Source organism: Bos javanicus, chromosome 21, assembly GCF_032452875.1.
Source record: "Bos javanicus breed banteng chromosome 21, ARS-OSU_banteng_1.0, whole genome shotgun sequence".
NCBI lineage: Eukaryota > Metazoa > Chordata > Mammalia > Artiodactyla > Bovidae > Bos > Bos javanicus.
Genome location: NC_083888.1, coordinates 41,274,888 through 41,293,984, shown reverse-complemented (window position 1 = coordinate 41,293,984; position 19,097 = coordinate 41,274,888). Strand labels below are relative to the sequence as shown.

Genomic DNA, 19,097 nt, shown 5'->3' with positions numbered 1-19,097 from the left:
TCATTTATGATATGTGCCTTTCTTCCCCTCAAATCTAATTGAATAAAATTTCTCATAGATGAATCTGCTTCAAATTAAAGGATTTCTTTGCCCCTTCTATGTTTTAGAGCTGAATTAAAGGACTTCTTAGCCAGTAAGGTTTTAAGGGTATCTCTTCATTTTAAAATCATATAACTAACACAAACATGTGTATAAATTCAGACTACAAAAATAGAAATGATAATGTCTTATACTTTTAAAATATATAGTTTCCAAAGTGCTCAATAGAGGACAGAAATGGTATGGACCTAACAGAAGCAGAAGATATTAAGAAGAGGGCAAGAATACACAGAAGAACTATACAAAAAAGATCTTCACGACCCAGATTATCACAATGGTGTGATCACTCACCTAGAGCCAGAAATCCTGGAATGTGAAATCAAGTGGGCCTTAGGAAGTAGCACTACGAACAAAGCGAGTGGAGGTGATGGAACTCCAGTTGAGCTATTTCGAATCCTAAAAGATGATGCTGTGAAAGTGCGCACTCGATATGTCAGCAAATTTGGAAAACTCAGCAGTGGCTGGAAGAGGTCAGCTTTATGGACTATGCAAAAGCCTTTGACTGTGTGGATCAATAAACTGTGGAAAATTCTGAAAGAGTTGGGAATACCACACCACCTGACATGCCTCTTGAGAAACCTACATGCAGGTCAGGAAGCAACAGTTAGAGCTGGACATGGAACAACAGACTGGTTGCAAATAGGAAAAGGAGTATGTCGAGGCTGTATATTGTCACCCTGCTTATTTAACTTCTATGCAGAGTACATCATGATAAATGCTGGGCTGGAAGAAGCACAAGCTGGAATCAAGATTGCCGGGAGAAATATCAATAACCTCAGATATACAGATGATACCACCCTTATGGCAGAAAGTGAAGAGGAACTAAAGAGCCTCTTGATGACAGTGAAAGAGGAGAGTGAAAAAGTTGGCTTAAAGCTCAACATTCAGAAAACTTAAGATCATGGCATCTAGTCCCATTACTTCATGGCAAATAGATGGGGAAACAGGTCAGACTTTATTTTTCTGGGCTCCAAAATCACTGCAGATGGTGATTGCAGCCATGAAATTAAAATACGCTTAGAAGGAAAGTTATGATCAACCTAGATAGCATATTAAAAAGCAGAGACATTACTTTGTCCAAAGAGGTCCATCTAGTCAAGGCTATGGTTTTTCCAGTAGTCATGTATAGATGTGAGAGTTGGACTATAAAGAAAGCTGAGCATCAAAGAATTGATGCTTTTGAACTGTGGTGTTGGAGAAGACTCTTGAGAGTCCCTTGGACTGTAAGGAGATCCAACCAGTCCATCCTAAAGGAGATCAGTCCTGGGTGTTCATTGGAAGGACTGATGTTGAAGCTGAAACTCCAATACTTTGGCCACCTAATGCGAAGAGCTGACTCATTTGAAAAGACCCTGATGCTGGGAAAGATTGAAGGCGGGAGGAGAAAGGGACGACAGAGGATGAGATGGTTAGATGGCATCACTGACTCAATGGACATGAGTTTGGGTAAACTCCGGGAGTTGGTGATGGACAGGGAGGCCTGGCGTGCTGTGGTTCATGGGGTCACAAAGAGTCAGACACGACTGAGCGACTGAACTGAACTGAACTGAAATTTCTATCACATTTTTAGAAAGTCTCAGACTTCACAGAGCTTTCCAATATCTAAAGCTGTCAGATCCATTATGTGTTTTACTGTTATTCTGTGCTCTTTAACTTAGTTTTATTATTATATTAAAACCTTGTCTCTGACTTACTCTATCAGCATTGCTGAACTTGTATACTAGTCATCAAATAGGTTGAAGAACTTGTTTGTAGATTATTCTGTGATCAATTAACCAGAGAAATTGTAATCTTCTAACCATGTATGGTATTCTCCCCATAGTGACCTTTAACTTATATTAACTGCTGAAATTATCTATATTTGTTGCTTTAGGATTTATTATGGTAATATGCTGGTATATAATTATTGAATAAGCTATGTGGGTAAGATAGTAAAGGATTCATTATATAATTCCTTATTAAAATTTTTATAATTTTTCAAACCATGGAAAAGTAGGAAGAAATATGCAAGTGAACACATAGACTCACCTACTTCGTATGTTTGTAACATTGACTTTGTGTATCTCTCAGTATAACACATAAGCCTCTTGCCAAACCATCTGAAAGCAGGTTGCAGGCATCATGACTCTTTACCCGTAAATACTTATCTGCATCTTTCAAGAAGGACATGCTCCTGCTTGACCACACGTTATTTCCAAACCTAGTAAAATCAGCATTTAGTATTTTCATAGAATTTGTAGTTCTCACGTAAATTTCCTGTATATTAAAAAAAAAAAATGTCCTTTATAAATTCGTTTCCCCGCCTCATGCCCACACCCCACCCCCAAATTTAGGATCCAATCATGACTCATACGTTACATTGGGCTGTTCTAACTTTTAGACCGGTGATCAGAAACATTCCTACCACCTCCTTCTGATCTTTAAAAGATAACTAAAAGATCACTAAAAGATCTTTAAAAGATAACTCTTCTTTTAAATAGTCTAATAGTAGCATAATCTTTAGAAACTAAATGCTTTCATAATTGCCAAATGAGTTAAATCCTCATAAGAAAATGTACTTGTTCTTTTTATGTTTCCAGAGTTAGAGGAAATAGATACTAGATCAAGGCTTATATTTCTTTTTTGAAATGATGTATTACTTTGCAGTGAGAATATTGTGTAGTAATTTATATTAATTCAATAGTATTCTTAGATCCACTGTAGCTTAGTTGTAGTAATTAAACACTCTTCTCCATTTAATAGTTGTTTTCTGAGTTTTACTCTCATGTTAATAAATTTAAAGCCTTTATACCAGAATAAGTAATGCTTAATTATGATTATTTATTTGAATTTACTTTAAAGAGAAGATATAATAATCATTCCAAGAAACACTATAAATTTTTAGAAGTATTGCATGCTAATTGGGTTAAAATGTTTACCTGATAAGGAAAACATATTAGTAAACTCAAAGATTTATCTTTTAATGACATTGTATAAAAAATAACTTGGCAGTGTTGTGAATAATAATCAAACTTTAGTTGTGAACTAAAACAGACCTCAGTAGACTGAGGGTGCCGTACGTGGACCAGCTCTTTAGAGTGTATTTGCATGTAATATTTTTAATAACCACTGAATGTGTGTGCTTCTCATATGGCAGTTTTGTTTTCTATATTACTTAGATCATCGATTTTCTTCTTGTCAGATGCTAACATCAGAGAAGTGGGCCTTGAAGGGGCCTTACTGACCTTACTTGACAAAGAGACAGATCAGAAATTATGCCATGATATCAAAGAGACTTTAAATCATATGCTCACATCTATGGCAGTGGATAAACTCTCCTTTTGGTTAAAGCTTTGTAAAGATGTACTTGCTGCATCAGCTGGTAAGTACTGGTGATTACCAGCCAACATAATAAAACTGAAAGTAAAAGTGTTATATAAAATTGTCTGCTAGTGATAATTTATTAATTTGGATATTTGGGGTAAAACTGTTGCTTTTCTTTAAGTGAAGATTCTAATGCTAGTCTTTAAGTCCAGCACTTAAAGCTTACTTTTTTTTCCTCTTATAATTGTGTTAGAGTCTTTAAAATTTGTATCTTTGGACTAAGAGAGACAGTGAGTGAGAAGGAAAGAAGATAGGAACCATTTCTGTTCCAAATACTGTACATACTATGTATCATTTCCTCTTTTAACCATCTTATGAGTAGGCAGTAGTGTTCCATTTTACACAAGGGAAAACAGGGCGTGCAAAGGATAAGTAATTTTCCCAAAGACACACACATATTCAAGCCTTAGCCTGCATGACTTTAACATCTAACTTTTCATTATATTTCAGTAGCTCTCAACTCAGTTACTTAAGCCTTATAATTAATGTAGCTCTGGTCTCAAAGGAAGAAAGGTACTGTAAAATCTGGCTTTTTTTTTTTTAGTATTCTTCTCTGTCCACCTTTGTTCTTGTTGGTACTCCTGTCTTTCAGTTACTGACACTTGTCTTTCCACCATTATGTTGTACATGTTTTCCTTTCTTGATGTTTTCTTCTGTCCCCAGAAGAAAGAACTTAAAAGGACTTCTTCAAAAGAAAAACTACAAGTGCATAGATTGGTGACCTATCTTCTTTAAAATTTTATAGTCACTATGTGAACTTAATACTCAATTTACTTCACTGTTTATTCTTTTTATCCTTTGTCGTTTACCTCTACCCCTTTTTATTCGAAAAACATAAATTTCAGTCTCTATTGATGTCTTCAGTCTCCATTGATGTTTTAAGACGGGTTTGCCTTAACTTTATAACATCTTTGCTATCTGTTGTATCACACTCAAAAAAGGTTGACATAAAAGATAATTTAAGAAAAACAAGTTGGTTTATGTTATAAGTTGCATTTTAAGTTGAGTTAAATAGTTAATAAGTCAGCAATTAGTACTCTTGCCTGGAAAATCCCATGGATGGAGGAGCCTGGTGGGCTACAGTCCATGGGGTCATGAAGAGTCAAGACACGACTGAGCAACTTCCCTTTCACTTTTCACTTTCATGCTTTGGAGAAGGAAATGGCAACCCACTCCAGTGTTCTTGCCTGGAGAATCCCAGGGATGGGGGAGCCTGGTGAGCTGCCGTCTATGGGGTCACACAGAGTCGGACTCGACTGAAGTGACTTAGCAGCAGCAGCAGTATAATATTAAAGGGAAATAATTCCTTAATTACTGGCTCTGTTGCTGCTGCTGCTGCTGCTAAGTCACTTCAGTCGTGTCTGACTCTGTGTGACCCCATAGATGGCAGCTAGTCATCTGGATAATTTGTGATTGTAAATATACCAATGGGTCTATCCTGAGGAAAGTATTTTTTGGACATTTTTGTGGATTCAGGAACCTTCTTAAATTCATTCAAGGGCCCAGTGTTAACATATCTAGTTCTGTCCACCATACTCCCTACCACAGAATGCTGTGCTTCCTTGAGTATATCCATCTTCATACAGCGGATTGATAATTATTCTAGTATCATATTCAGTCTTTCACTTTAAATATAATTTAATGGCTTCATCATTTTTTTAAGAATAGTTTTTTAGCGTTTCTCGAGGTAAGCACTGTTACCAGTAGTCATTAGACATGATTATTTTACGTCGTTAAAAGATGTATGATTGATGAACAGTATGATCTGTACTTAAGGTCATTTGTGTCTCTTTATAACTGTATCTTCCAGTTGAAACTATGTGTATTTTTCTCCCTTGATAAAAGATTTTGCAAGCGTAACCTGTGTGGATACAATGCAAGAAGAGGAAGGAGATAAAGGGGATGACGCTTCGGTTCTGACCAGCAGAAATGATGGCAGACCTCACCCTTTCACCAATCCCCGATGGGCCACAAGAGTCTTCGCTGCTGAATGTGTCTGTAGGATAATCAACCAGTGTGAAAATGGACACAGCGCACATTTTGATGTTGCTTTAGCGCAGGAAATGAAAAAGAAGGATTCAAGAAGTAAGTGGCTTAACAATGACAAGACCAAATGGTACACATAGAGGCGCTCTGTGCCTGCAGTACATTTCTAATGTTCAAATGCATTCTTAATGATTGAACTGAGTGCTTAAATCAGCATTCACTTTTGTTTCGTGGACATAATGTGATACATTAAGTTTATAGAGAATGGTCACGTTCTTGGAAAGTATGTGCATTCCCAGGTTTTATTTTCTTAAATTTTATTTTTATAGAACTATTAAATATAGCAAAATATAGCTATTTTGCTCATAGATTATTTTGGTTCCATGGATATTACCTTGAAAACATCTGAGTCTATCTCAATGTAAAGTAAACCTACTTGTGAGACCAGTTTGACCTTTTATTGTTCAGTTTTATTATTTTTACCTAAATACATGTTGATTATGGTTTAATTCACTTAAACACGTATATTCAGACACAATGCTCATATCTCAATGCCTTATAAATATTCTTTACCTGACAAAAGAATCACAAGGCAAGATGTTGTTATTCCCCATCTGAGACTATGAATTAGGTATTTCTTTTTTATTTTTCAAGCAAGCACGTATTGCGTCTCTTAGTTGTCTTTCGTTTGCTTAGTTTTATTGAAGTATAGTGGATTTACAGTGTTGTGTTAATTTCTTCTGTACAGCAAAGTGACTCAGTTATGTGCACATTTATATATTTATATGCTTTTTCATTTTCTCTTCCATTATGGTTCACCACAGCGTGTTCAGTATCGTTCCCTGTGCTGTCCAGTAGGACCTTGTTGTTTATCCGTTCTGTAGAGAACAGTTTGCCTCTGTTAATCTCAAACTCCTATTTCTTCTCCCCGCTACTTCCACTCCCCTTGGCAACCAAGTCTGTTCTCTATGTCAGTGAGTCTGTTTTTGTTGTGTAGATAGGTTGATTTGTATCATATTTTAGATTCCATGATGCTGCAAATGGCATTATTTCATTCTTTTTGATGGCTGAATAATACTGTGCTGTGTGTATATACCACATCTTGATCCATTCATCTGTCAGTGGACTTTTAGTTGTTTACATGTCTTGGCTGTTGTAAACAGTGCTATGAAAATAGGGGCGCATGTATCTTCAGTTTATGGTTTTCTCTAGATATATGCCCAGGAATAGGATTGCTGGATCATATGGGAGCTCTTTTAGTTTTTTAAGGAACCTCTATATTGTTTTATGTAGCGGCTGTACCAATTTATATTCTTGCCAAATTGTACATTCCTTTTCTCCACACCCTCTGCAACATTTGTATTAATATTTGCAGGCTTTTTAGTGATGGCCATTCTGCCTGGTATGAAGTGGTTCCTCAGTGCAGATTTGTGTTTCTCTAAGAATTAGCAGTGTTGAGCATCTTTCCCTGTGCCTGTTGGTCATATGTGTGTATAGTTTGGAGAGGTGTCTGTTTAGGTCTTCTGCCCATTCTTTGATAGTGTTGTTTGTCTTTTTGTCGTTGAGTTGTATGAGCTCTTAGTATGTTTTGGAAATTGAGTCTCTTATTTGTGATGAGCACTAATACTGATACGTATAAAATTAGTGTGCTTACTGACTCTTGTGCTCTTGATTAAAATTGTAATTGGCACTTACTAAGATGAGCTGGTTTCTTCAGTATGACCTGTAACTAGTATACTTCTTTGACTTAGTCTCAAATTTTTTTTAGGTAAACGTTTGTTGTACCTGTAAACATTTTATTGTTGGAACACTGTTAAATGATTGTTTTATGTCTCTCCCCGGTAGAATTATTATACTAAGTAATATGTTGTAGGCATGAAAGGAATTCTCATTTATAATTTTATAGCTAGAAATATTTTTTTATGCCCCATCTTTTGTGTGTGTGGCAGCACATGCAAAAAAGTAAGGTAATGTAGTCCATACGAAAGTGAAAGCGTTAGGTGTTCAGTTGTGTCCGACTCTTTGTGACCCCATGGACTGCAGCCCACCAAGCTCCTCTGTCCATGGGATTTCCCAGGCAAGAATACTGGAGTGGGCTGCCAGTCCCTTCTCCAGAGGATCTTCCTGACCCAGGGATCAAACCTGGGTCTCCTGCATTGCAGGCAGATTCTTTACCATCTGAGCCAACAGGGAAGCCCATAGTCCATATAAAGAACCACATAAAAAATCTTTAAAGGAATATTATCTTTTAGCTTCAACTTGACATGAAGAGAATGATTAATGTGTAATTCATCAAAACCCAAAGTTTCCTAAGTACCTTCTAATGTACTTTTATCAGAAAGTCTGAACAAAATTTTTATTGAAAATACTATTAGCATTCTTCTAAAGGATGCTAATTCTGCCTTTGGTTTTTCAAAGCTGTATTAGTATTTGGTTTGGGATGGTTGTTTGTGTCTGAGTATTTGATTTGGGATGGTTGTTTGTGTCTGAGTATTTGATTTGGGATGGTTGTTTGTGTCTGAGTACTTGGACTGGTGCAGTAAATCCAGCTTTAGGGTCTGTAACAAACAGTCGAACTGTAAAAGTACTTGAAAGTCTAGCTTATGAAATTAAAAGGAGGAAAAATTAGCACTTAGCATAAATCTTAGTTCCAGCATATTCTTAATAAGATTTTCTTTTTTTAATCTTGTAGATGACTTTTTGGTGCTACATCTTGCTGACTTAATTCGCATGGCTTTTATGGCTGCCACAGATCATAGTGACCAGCTCCGTCTTTCTGGCCTTGAAACCCTGTTAGTGGTTATTCGGCGATTTGCAGCGATTCCAGAACCAGAGTTTCCAGGTCATGTGATTCTGGAACAGTATCAAGCCAATGTAAGCACTTTCTATTAGAGAATCTTATTATTAAACAACCAGGTTAGAAGTCTGTGAAACTAATTGGCATGTCACCTCTTAATACATAAATGTGTGTGTATCTCTGTTAATATATCACCAGTCTAATCAGTATATGTTTGAAGAAGAAATCTTCAAGTAAAAGCAAAATAATTCATGAAACAGGTCTTTTATAACGCTAGAAGTTAAGTCACGTAATAAAAACCTTCTTGGTAATTTATGGGGAATAAAGGGCTTTGATAATGAAATTCTTTACAGAATATCCAAATAACCTTAAGATAACACCAAATCATTAATATTATTAACATATTCCACTTAGGCTACATGCATTTTATCTTCAGGTTACTACTCCTAGGCTAGATATAACCTCCTTTATTTCCCCTGAACTTAGAAAAGAGTTCAAGATTCTTTTACTGGTTCTGTAATCTTTTTAACTGGTGTTTGTTTGCCTGGTGCATTGAGCAACCTAGGAGGAACAAGGAAGGTAACAAAATCATCATGTTACATCACACACATCACATGTAGTCCTTCAGCAGTCATGCAAGGATACCTCTCGTGATTCAGAGGCAGCTTCTGTTGACTGGCAATTAGGGAATCCAGAGTAGTTCACCAGTTGGTAGCAGGCTCCATCACATCTTCCCAACAGGTAATGTCAGTGTATGTTTAGGGAAAGAGAAAAGGAAGGGATGGGAGTTACATAGAACTACATATTAGTCTAAATACTATATTCCAGCTTAAGGGGAGCTCTGTTATATTTTTATTCCTCTTAAAATTATAAATGATAGAAATAAAATTACCACTCACTTAAGCAGAAAAGGAAGATTGTTTTGGGGAATCTTAGTTGGCTCTGCTTTCTCCTGCACTGGCTCTTTTTTCAAATTTGCCCTCTCCAAGTGGTATCAAAATGGCTCTCTTAGCATCTAGTCTTTTAAAGACAGCACTTCTTTCCGAGTACTTCCAGCAAACATCTACAGGAGAGATTTCATTATACCAGTGTGGATCCCTGGAGCCAGACAGTACTGTTAGCTCCATAGCAACCACATGGGCTAAGAGTTGGCGAGAAAGTTCCCCAAAGGAGAATTGAGATGCTCTTACCCCAAAACAGGGAAAGACATCCTGGGCTGGCAGAACCAAAAAGTGCTTATAATACCTATTATAAAGGGATAATTTTAAGATAACATTAAAAAGAGAAAAGAGTTTGTGCTATCTTATTTATTGATGCTTGAACGAGCATATCATTTCTTGCCAGGTAGGAGCGGCACTTAGACCAGCCTTCACCTCAGAGACACCACCTGACGTCACTGCCAAAGCATGTCAGGTAAATAGTAAACCCTCCTTTAGGAAGCAGCTCTTCAGATAGTGTTTAATACCAAGGTTCGATGTTACAGTTGTCCACCCACCCATTAATCTCAGCTGCCCCTTTTCTTCACCTTTTAAATTTACAGAACTTTTTCTTTCTTGTAACTGCATAGTAAGCCAGTATATGGGTATGTCACCAGTTGTCTAGTGATGGAAATATGGGGGCTCTTTTTTGTCTTTCGCTCTTACAGATAGTGCTGCAGTTAATGACTGTCTTTCTGTATGGGTCATTTCACTGGGTCCAAGCATGTATGGGAGCTAAATTCCTCAAAATTGAATTGTTGGGTTAAAGAGTGTATTACAAGAGTTAACCACTTTAAACTCCTGCCAGCACTCTATGCAAGTGCCTGTTTCTCAGCAGCTGTGTGAGTTGGCAAACTTAAGATTTTGTGATGGAGTAAAAAGGGTATCTCAGGATAGTTTAGATTTGTATGCCAAGTGAGGTTGAGCGTTTTTTCATATATCTAAGAGCCATATGGTATACAGTTTTAAATAGTTGCTTTTCTTGATGGTGTTGTCAAGCATTCAATATCCAGCCCTGAATGGTCTGAGATAAAAGCAGAACTGGTATGAATTAAATTAATTATAAACAAAATGGCAAAAACTGATTTTACTCATTTCTTTCAACTTTTCAAATTCAGTTGTATTTAGGAAATGTTTGAGTACCTTCAATATTCATAGAATTTTGTTAACTGTTATACTGAGTCTAATTTATCATTTTATTATATGTGTTCTTGCTATAAGCCACTTGAAATCTTTTGTGAAAGGAAATGTGAACTAAATAAGTAGACAGTAAAGGAAAAATAAATTTTCATGAAATATCGTGACAATCAGGAAAACCTTCATAGATGGCCCCTGATAACTGAGGAAATTTTTGGCATTGGAGGATTATTAATGATGTTTGTTTTAAAAGTTAAAAATATCTTCAAAAGAATAAAAATCTTTATTGAGGCGCAATTAATCCCTGATTTTAAAATAGTAAGATGAAATAATAAAGATTGGAAATATAATTCAAATGTCAATCCAGACAATTATGCAAGTAGTGCCTTTCATGACTTATCTTCTCTATGTTAATAACATCTAAAACTCTTTATTTACTTAGCACAGCTTCCTTTCTTCAAATCAAGAGATTTCATTCTCTTTTGAGTTTTTAAAAAATTTATTTATTTTAATTGGGGGCTAATTACTTTATAATATTGTAGTGGTTTTTGCCATACATTGACATGAATCAGCCATGGGTGTACATGTGTTCCCCATCCTGAACCGCCCTCCCTCCCCATCCCATCCCTCAGGGTCATCCCAGTGCTCCAACCCTGAGCACCCTGTCTCATTCTCTTTTGAAATGCTGGCTTTGACTATCATTATCAGCAGTATCCCATTGGGTTTCTTGATAGCAAGATGATTTAAGTGACCAGATTCCTGAGATATGAGTGAACTCTGCTGAACTCCCAAAGAGGGTGTTTATAGTTTTTAAATATAATTTTTGATTTTCTTAAAAAACTAGGTTTGCAGTGCCTGGATAGCAAGTGGAGTTGTAAGTGACCTTAACGACATCCGAAGAGTTCATCAGCTGCTTGTTGCATCATTAACAAAAATTCAGGTTGGAAAAGAAGCTCTTAGTCACTTATATAATGAAAGTGCTTCTACCATGGAGATCTTAGCTGTGCTAAAAGCCTGGGCAGAGGTTAGTATGTCTCAGTTTATGACTAGAATTTTGGAAGTTGTTAATAAACGTCTTAGGCCATAAACTGAAATTAGCTATTTAAAACACAAGTAAGTCTATGTTTAAGGTTAACTGAAGACTTTCAACATTAGATATATTTATATGCTAATTGATATTTTGGCCAAGGATTGTAAAGTACCCTCCTGTTGTCTTATCTGCTGTTTTAAGCAGGGGGCAGTCATAAGAGACTTTATCATAGCCAATGGAAATCAACTTTTATTGAAACCTGAATTATTGGAAATGTGGGTTTGCTCATATATTCTATCAACTATAACACATGCTTTAATATTTCTTAGAGCTCTTTCTTTCATAAAATGACTTTTGAATATTAAGTAAGTCATTTATTTCCTAAGATTAAAAAAATCTTAGAGGGAAGTACTTAGTTGTTCTTTATTTACTTTTCTAATCAGAAAGCCATATAATTTTAAAAATTTATGATAGAAACGTTTACATATATACAGAAGTAAACAGAATACTGTAATGAACTCCTATAAACTCATTATCCAGCTTCAACAGTTATCATATTTGGCCAGTCTTGGTTCATGTATCACTTCAGTTAGAAATATATATAGTCTCAGATTGCAACTGAGTGTTGCAGCCAATATGTGAGAAAGGGTTTTCTACAGTAGGGCTAATTAAAACCAGAAGATTGTTGAGTTTCTGTTTTTGTCATTATTTAGTATTGACAAATTTCAGTTAGAAAATATTTCTGCCTAGACTTAATAAGTTGGATTTAATGATCTTTAACAATCAACTCTAAATGGTTTAAACATATGCTTTTGATAGAACAAACAGATATTCTGTAATTTCTGTAACCTATTTTATAAATTTACTGTTTTATAATGTTTTTTATAATCATTTGAATCTCTGTATTCTTGCTTAAGCCATTATACATTCTTCTGTTCTCTCCTTAGTGGAAATAATGACTAGCCAACAAGCTCCATGTAATTGAGGTCCATAATTATTTGAAATCCTTAGAGCCAGATAAATTGGGATTTAAAATTTGGATGCATATTTCATGTATCCCTCCAGGATGTTTGGGATAATACTGTAAAATCTATAATCAAACAGTTTATAATATATCTGTGAAAATGTTTGAATAGTCACACTGTATAAATAGCCTCACATAAATTTTTTTGTGTTTTGTCACCAGATTGTTGCCCACAAAATTACATTTTACAGAGCCTTTGGATTTCAGAGCTATGGATAAAGAGAATAGTACACATTATGTACTATGTTGAATACTTTAACATTCTGTAGTCCGTGTCCATAGTCTATATAGGTAAATGTTTTCTAAGTCATTTAGTGGTAACATTGAAAAAATATTCAGTATTTCAGCTTATTTGATTTCAGAGATGTAATCCATTTCAATATATGGCTACAGGCAGCCAAGGCCATAGCCAGGCTTAGTGAAACAGGGTGCCAGGATCATTTAGTGACAGCTGTCATGGTTGTAAACTGCAGTGTGGCAGCATCCTTGTCAAGTATTATTACCCCTAACATATCTCGGTGAAGATAATGCTTTGGATCTTTCTACCCCAGTTTTGTCTGTGGTTGCACCTGTGTACCTTCTTGTATCATGTGCATTTCAAGTCCAGGAGGCAGGTTCAAGGTAAGTCTGCAAGATAAAAATATTGTAGCACCTGTGGGTCTAAGATTTTCCTATTTATAAAGTAACCTTTATACAGGTCTACATAATTGCTGTAGAAAGGCATAAAAACCACAGACAATCTTTGAAGACTCCTGCCTGTTCAGAAGAGAGCGTTGGAAACGGGTCAATTTCACCAGATGGGCTGCTTGACTTAGTCCACGCAGACCTCGGCACATTGAGTAGGCTCTGGCTAGCTGCACTTCAGGATTTTGCTCTCCTAACTTTGCCTTTAGAATTTGCCTCTCAGCTTCCTGTTGAAGGTAAGGGGGTGAAATATTTACTGTAATTCCTAGAATGACTGTCACTAACATGTATTTTCAAAATTTCTCCACTAGCAGGTAATGTTTATATGAAACATTTTTTCAAGAATAATTTTCATTCATAGAATAGTCATGGGAGAGTTGCTCCAGGGTAGAGACCCTGCAGTTGACTCGTTCAGTCATGAGGCACGCTCTTCCTAACTCACAAGATAACGGCCAAATCGTTCTCCAGCGTGATTACAGCAGTGTATATGATCAACAACATGCCTCTGTTTATCTACATCTTCCCTCCACTGTATGTTACTATACTTGTTTTTCCCAGTGTGATGAGTTTAAAGAATTTCATTGGTTTATTTCGTTGATTGAAAGTCTTTTTTCATCAGTTTTTGGGCTGTTTAAGTTTCTTTTTCCATAAATCACCCAGTCATCATCTTTGCCCATTTTCTACTTCATATTTGTCATTTTCTTACTGACTTGTTAATCCTTCCATATGTTTAATACTCTTCCTTTGTGGTTCCATATCTGGAAGGTATCCTCTCTCAGCCTGTGGCTTGGCTCTTTTACCTTTTTAAAATTAATATAATCAGTTTTTTATGGTTTATGTTTCCTCTGTAATACCTGATACTTTTTTTAAATTAAGACCACAAAGCTATATAAGCTTTACACTTTTGCTTTTTACATTTTAGATTGTAGTCCTGCTGGAATTTCTTTTTAGTGTGTAGAATGAAGATAGGGCTCTAGTTTTTTTTAATTGGAGTATAGTTGCTTTACAGTGTTGTGTTAGTTTCTGCTGTACAGCACAGTGAATCAGTTATACATACACACATATCTACTCTTTTATACATATATTCCCCCAAGGGAATCTAATTTTATACTCAGTTATTAATATCACATTTTGTGGATTGGATATTTGGCAGCTGCTTTTAATCTTCATGTTATTCCAAAACAGCTATTATTTTTTTCACTCCTTGCTATGAATTTTAGGGCCAGCCTGTCAAGTTCTATTAGAATTTTAATTGGAAGTATACACAATGATATGCAGAGTATTTATTGGACTTTATACCTTTTATAGCATTAAAAATGGAAATAACGTTGATTTACTGAAAAAATTTATCAACAAAAATGAATGACACATGAATCAACATATGTAAATCTCTAAAACATAATGTTCAGGGGGAAAGCAAGTTTGAAAAGGATACACACAATATGAGGCCTTTAAGTAAACTCACACTAAATAACAGCATCTATTATTTATGAATACAAACGTCTAGTGTGAAAGTTTAAGACCTGAGACTGATTCACAGTGACTTGAGGAAAGTGATTATAGAAAGAAGGGCAAGAATTAGTGGTATATAGAGTTTTAGTGGTTTTGTTTGTTTTTAAGAAAGAGATTTAAGAATGGTGAAATGTTACTTAATCTTAGAGGTAGGTGAGTATCAGCATTTGTTTTATACATGCATATATATACTCTGGGCTTCCCAGGTGGCTAAGTGGTAAAGAATCCTCCTGCCAATGCAGGGGACAAGGGTTCGATCCCTGGGTCAGGAAGATCCTTTGGAGGAGGAGATGGCAACCCACTCCAGTATTCTTACCTGGAGAATTCCGTGGACAGAGGAGCCTGGCGGGCTGCAGTCCATGGGGTCACAGGGAGTCGGACACAACTGAGTGACTGAGCATGCCCGCACACACACTGTGGTTTCTCTTCAGATTGTATGAACCTTTTGCATTCTAAACACACACACATCACATATTTGTTTTAAAATATTTTATGATTAAAAAGAAAAAGGGCCTACAAATTTCTTACGAAGTTTTAAGGATATGTCAGCACTGTGACCAACAGTTGTATGCTCAGGAGAAATAAAGTCTGATAATAAAACATTGATAATATAGCAGCATGGATGATCCATCTCTAAAAATATTGTTAAGTTAAAAACAGTTGCATACTGTGTATTTTTGTGAAGTCCAAAAATGGGCAAATCTAATCTGTGGTGGTATAAGTCAACAAGTAGTCACCTTGAAGTGTAGGGTACAGGCTGGAGATGGTCTGTCTCTTGTAACAGATAAAAGGGAAAATGGAGTGTGAATACATCTCTTCATTTATTCCTCCTGAAACTGTTTGCTTTCCCTTTTTTGTAGGTGGTGCTTTCTACACAGCAGAGACTAGTGAAAATGCAAAACTGCATTACTACAACTCCTGGGCGCTTATCTTGCATGCCACAGCACTGTGGCTTACAAGCACAGGCTTTGTCGTTGCTGACCCAGATGAGGGAGCCCCTAATCTCTCAAGGCCTGTGACACCAACTTCCATGTGCCAGGGCTCATCCTCTGGACCTACAGTAAAGTCCCCTGAGGATGTCTACACTGAGAGATTCCATCTTATTTTAGGTCAGTAAAACACTTTTTACCTGCTGCCAGCCATACAGAGTTTTTCATGGATTGTGCTTTCTTACCTGTCAGCTCTTGTGGCTGTTAACTTCATTCTTTATTAGGCAATAACAGTATACTGAGTCATCTACCCCTCCCTCCCCATTTTCAAGAATTACAAGGTTCAAAAAGGTATATTCACAGGTCCAGAACTGCATTAACATTTAAGGTCAAAGATAAATGAGATTTTTAAATTTATGAAGTTTAACCATTTTTTGGCTTTCTTAGAACTTCATTTTTAAAATGAGGTATCTTTCTAGATGCCTTGAGTTTCTAGATTAAATGTTTTTCACACTTACCTTGTTCTGAGGAAGCAACCTGTTAGATTACCTATAAATAAGTTACTAACTGAAATGTAAGGGTTATAAAGGTCAGTAATTAACTACTGAGGTTTCTGGTTCATAGAGCTTCTGTTATTCCTCCTGAAGCCAAACATGATCAGACTTGCTATATCCTTGGGTATATTAAAATTTTGTTTCTGTTTGCCTTGAGAGCTTTTTAAAAACAAACTTTTATGTAATAAAGACTGGCAGGGCATAAGCTGTGCTGTTTAATTACCTTAGTTCAAATTCTTGGTGTGCCTCATTGTAACAGACATTTAGTGAACTATTTAAGCTTTATGTGCTCAAAAGGAGTGGGAATAATAGTACCTACTTCCTGAGATACCGTGAGAGTGAAATGATATAAAGTACAATGCCTGATACGTGGCAATCACTCAATAAATTTTAGTCAGAATAAAATTATGAAACTCTACATGTTAAGTTCTGGCACAGTTTTATTATAATTTTTGCAGTAGTGCACAAGCCTAGTTGAGATTATTATTTGTGTACATGTTGATAAAAACTGTTAAGAGATTGCCTTACCACTTAATTGTTTAGTCTTAAATTCATGGTGATTTATTTGCATTGCTTCTGTGCTAAGTTTATTTGTGTATCTTATCAAAATAGAAAATTCTTTAACGTCAGAAACCAAGACTCTAAAGAAGCCCTGTTCTCTTTCTCTACTTTCTACAGGAATCAGTGTGAAGTTTCTATGTTCCTTACGTTCAGATGCAACCATGGAAAGCATTACTGCCTGTTTACACGCGTTACAGGCCCTTCTCGATGTTCCTTGGCCAAGATCTAAAATTGGCAGTGATCAGGTGATTTCTTGTTGCTTGTCAGGCTTCTGTAGATTCCAAGGCACAGCAACAGAAATGTGTTCAGGTTTCTATAGTGAACAGTGGGTGAACACAGAGAAGTAAAAAGGAAACTGAAGCACTGCATAGCTGAGCTCCGAACTGAAGAGCCGGCAGCAGCCGTGCTGACTCGGGAGCAGTCACGCCTCTGTCTGCCGCTTTCTGTCTCTGCTCCTGCCACACTTACTTTTGCTGCCACCAGCCCAGCACTCTGTGTAGCAGCTCTTCGGGCGAACTTGCTGCATGATGGGAAGGTTCTGTCTTGTGCTATCCTTGCCTCTTGCTGCTTCGCTGCACTCGCTCCTCATATGCATCTGTGTCTTATGCCCCATTTCCCCAGGAGAGAATCCTCTTGGTGCATGTTCACTGTCAGGTGTGTAGTGCTCCATCAAGGTCTTTTAAGAGACAACTGCCTAGCTTATAGGTGGAGTCAGACACTAATACCAGACCCAGTTGTGACCATGATTTGAAGGACCACTCTACAGTGTACAGCACTTCCTTTAACTGCCTTCCCAAGAGCAACAGTGCATTGGGCAGGCACTCTTAGCATCATGTATCACCATATGTGTGAATACTTATTCGCTAAGTTGTGTCTGGCTCTTTGTGACCCCAAGGATTGCAGCCCACCACGGTCCCCTGTTCATGGAATTTCCCAGACAAGAATACTGGAGTGGGTTGCCGTTTCCTTCTGTAGGGGATCTTCCTGACCCAGGGAAGGAACCTGCAGCTCCTGCACTGGCAGGCAGGTTCTTTACCACTGAGCCCCCAGGGAAGCCGGTATTACCAGTATATTGAATTGTATATTAAATTGACTTTTGGATGTTAAGAAAAATAAATGGTGTAATTTCCTTTCTGTATAGACTGTTATTTATTACCACTATTGTTTATTAGGTTTAAAGTATGAATCAGGCTCCTGCCTGACTTGAATTGCACATGGATAAGTTTTAAACTTTTTGTGCTTGTTAATTCTGTATGTTAAAACAAGTATTATAATGAGTATTTTGCACTTATTTTCGAAGATGAAAGAAAGCCACCAGAGTGACCAATAGAACAGGGGGAAAGTTAAGTAGTATTCTTCTAGTGTATTTTCTTTTGAGTGATATTCATTCTATGCTTAATAACTTACACACTGTTAATGTCATTTTTGCCACCATTTGTAAGTATTAGAAAACTTTAATATATCTCTGGGAATCTTTTTATCTTGAATCTGGCAGTCCTTGTATACTTTGAGCCATGTGTTTTTATCTTGTTATAGAAATTTCCTTGTTTGTTATCTCAGTTAAGGAACTGTGTGAAAATGATCTTTTGTCATAGTGCTATCTCCTACAAGATTGGACAGAAATCAACCTGGAGATGGTTTAAAGTGGAGCAAGTATTACATAACTTTATTGCCCTGACACTTTATGATTTTTCAAGCATATAATTTTCAAAATGGTCTCACCTGTTTTCGGTCATAGGACTTGGGTATTGAGTTGTTGAATGTACTACATCGAGTAATTTTGACTCGAGAATCACCTTCCATTCAACTGGCTTCTCTTCAAGTGGTCAGGCAGATTATCTGTGCGGCTCAAGAACATGTGAAGGAGAAAAGACGAAGTGCAGAAGGTGAATATTAAACCACAATGCCAAATTAATCATACAGCATCATTACCTTTTTTTTTTTTTAAAAGAAAAAGCTTTTTTAAGTATTTATGTGTCTATGTCATCCTGAGAATCTGTTGTGTATAATACAAATGAAACATCTCTAGTTATGGCTTTAAAGTCTCTCAGTCGTCTCTACGTGTTACCTTGGGTATTGTCAGTAGTTAAAGTATTTTTCCTTGGGAGAATTAGAATTTTAACAGCCCTGGAAGGAAAAAAAAAATCCCTTATATGAATTGAGTACTTAAAAGTGTTTACCAGTGTACAGGTAAAGAATCACTGACAATTTTTTTTACTGACTTAGTTTTATATAGTGATTAAATTGCTCATTTATAAGTCTGATTTGGTATTGGTGAGTATATCATTTAAGATTACGTTTGACTACATACAACAAAACCCAGAACGACAGTAGATTTAAAACACAAGGACTTATTCTCTCATCTACAAGATCTCCAGAGGTTGGCAGTCCTGGGCTGAGATGGCAGTTTCATAAAGACAGAGACCTCAGTCCGTATCTTTCTG

At 36.5% G+C, this 19,097-nt stretch overlaps 1 protein-coding gene and 1 long non-coding RNA gene across 15 annotated transcripts in view; one reads left to right on the top strand and one right to left on the bottom strand.

Moving 5' to 3' along the window:
* HEATR5A (HEAT repeat containing 5A) overlaps positions 1–19,097 on the top strand; it is a 97,309-nt gene that overhangs the window by 65,966 nt on the left and 12,246 nt on the right. For all 14 annotated transcript variants that reach the window (XM_061394092.1, XM_061394080.1, XM_061394082.1 and 11 more), the window contains 9 exons: positions 3,281–3,460; positions 5,308–5,547; positions 8,141–8,322; positions 9,590–9,658; positions 11,204–11,383; positions 13,111–13,333; positions 15,470–15,718; positions 16,771–16,898; positions 18,392–18,539. In XM_061394092.1, the coding sequence (XP_061250076.1) occupies positions 3,281–3,460; positions 5,308–5,547; positions 8,141–8,322; positions 9,590–9,658; positions 11,204–11,383; positions 13,111–13,333; positions 15,470–15,718; positions 16,771–16,898; positions 18,392–18,539 (1,599 nt within the window). The remainder of the gene's footprint in view (positions 1–3,280; positions 3,461–5,307; positions 5,548–8,140; positions 8,323–9,589; positions 9,659–11,203; positions 11,384–13,110; positions 13,334–15,469; positions 15,719–16,770; positions 16,899–18,391; positions 18,540–19,097) is intronic.
* On the bottom strand, positions 8,620–18,461 carry LOC133233940 (uncharacterized). Its single transcript, XR_009731929.1, has 3 exons — positions 18,376–18,461; positions 14,926–15,061; positions 8,620–13,324 (listed from the first exon to the last, which is right to left on the bottom strand). It is a non-coding gene; the product is annotated as an uncharacterized LOC133233940 (long non-coding RNA).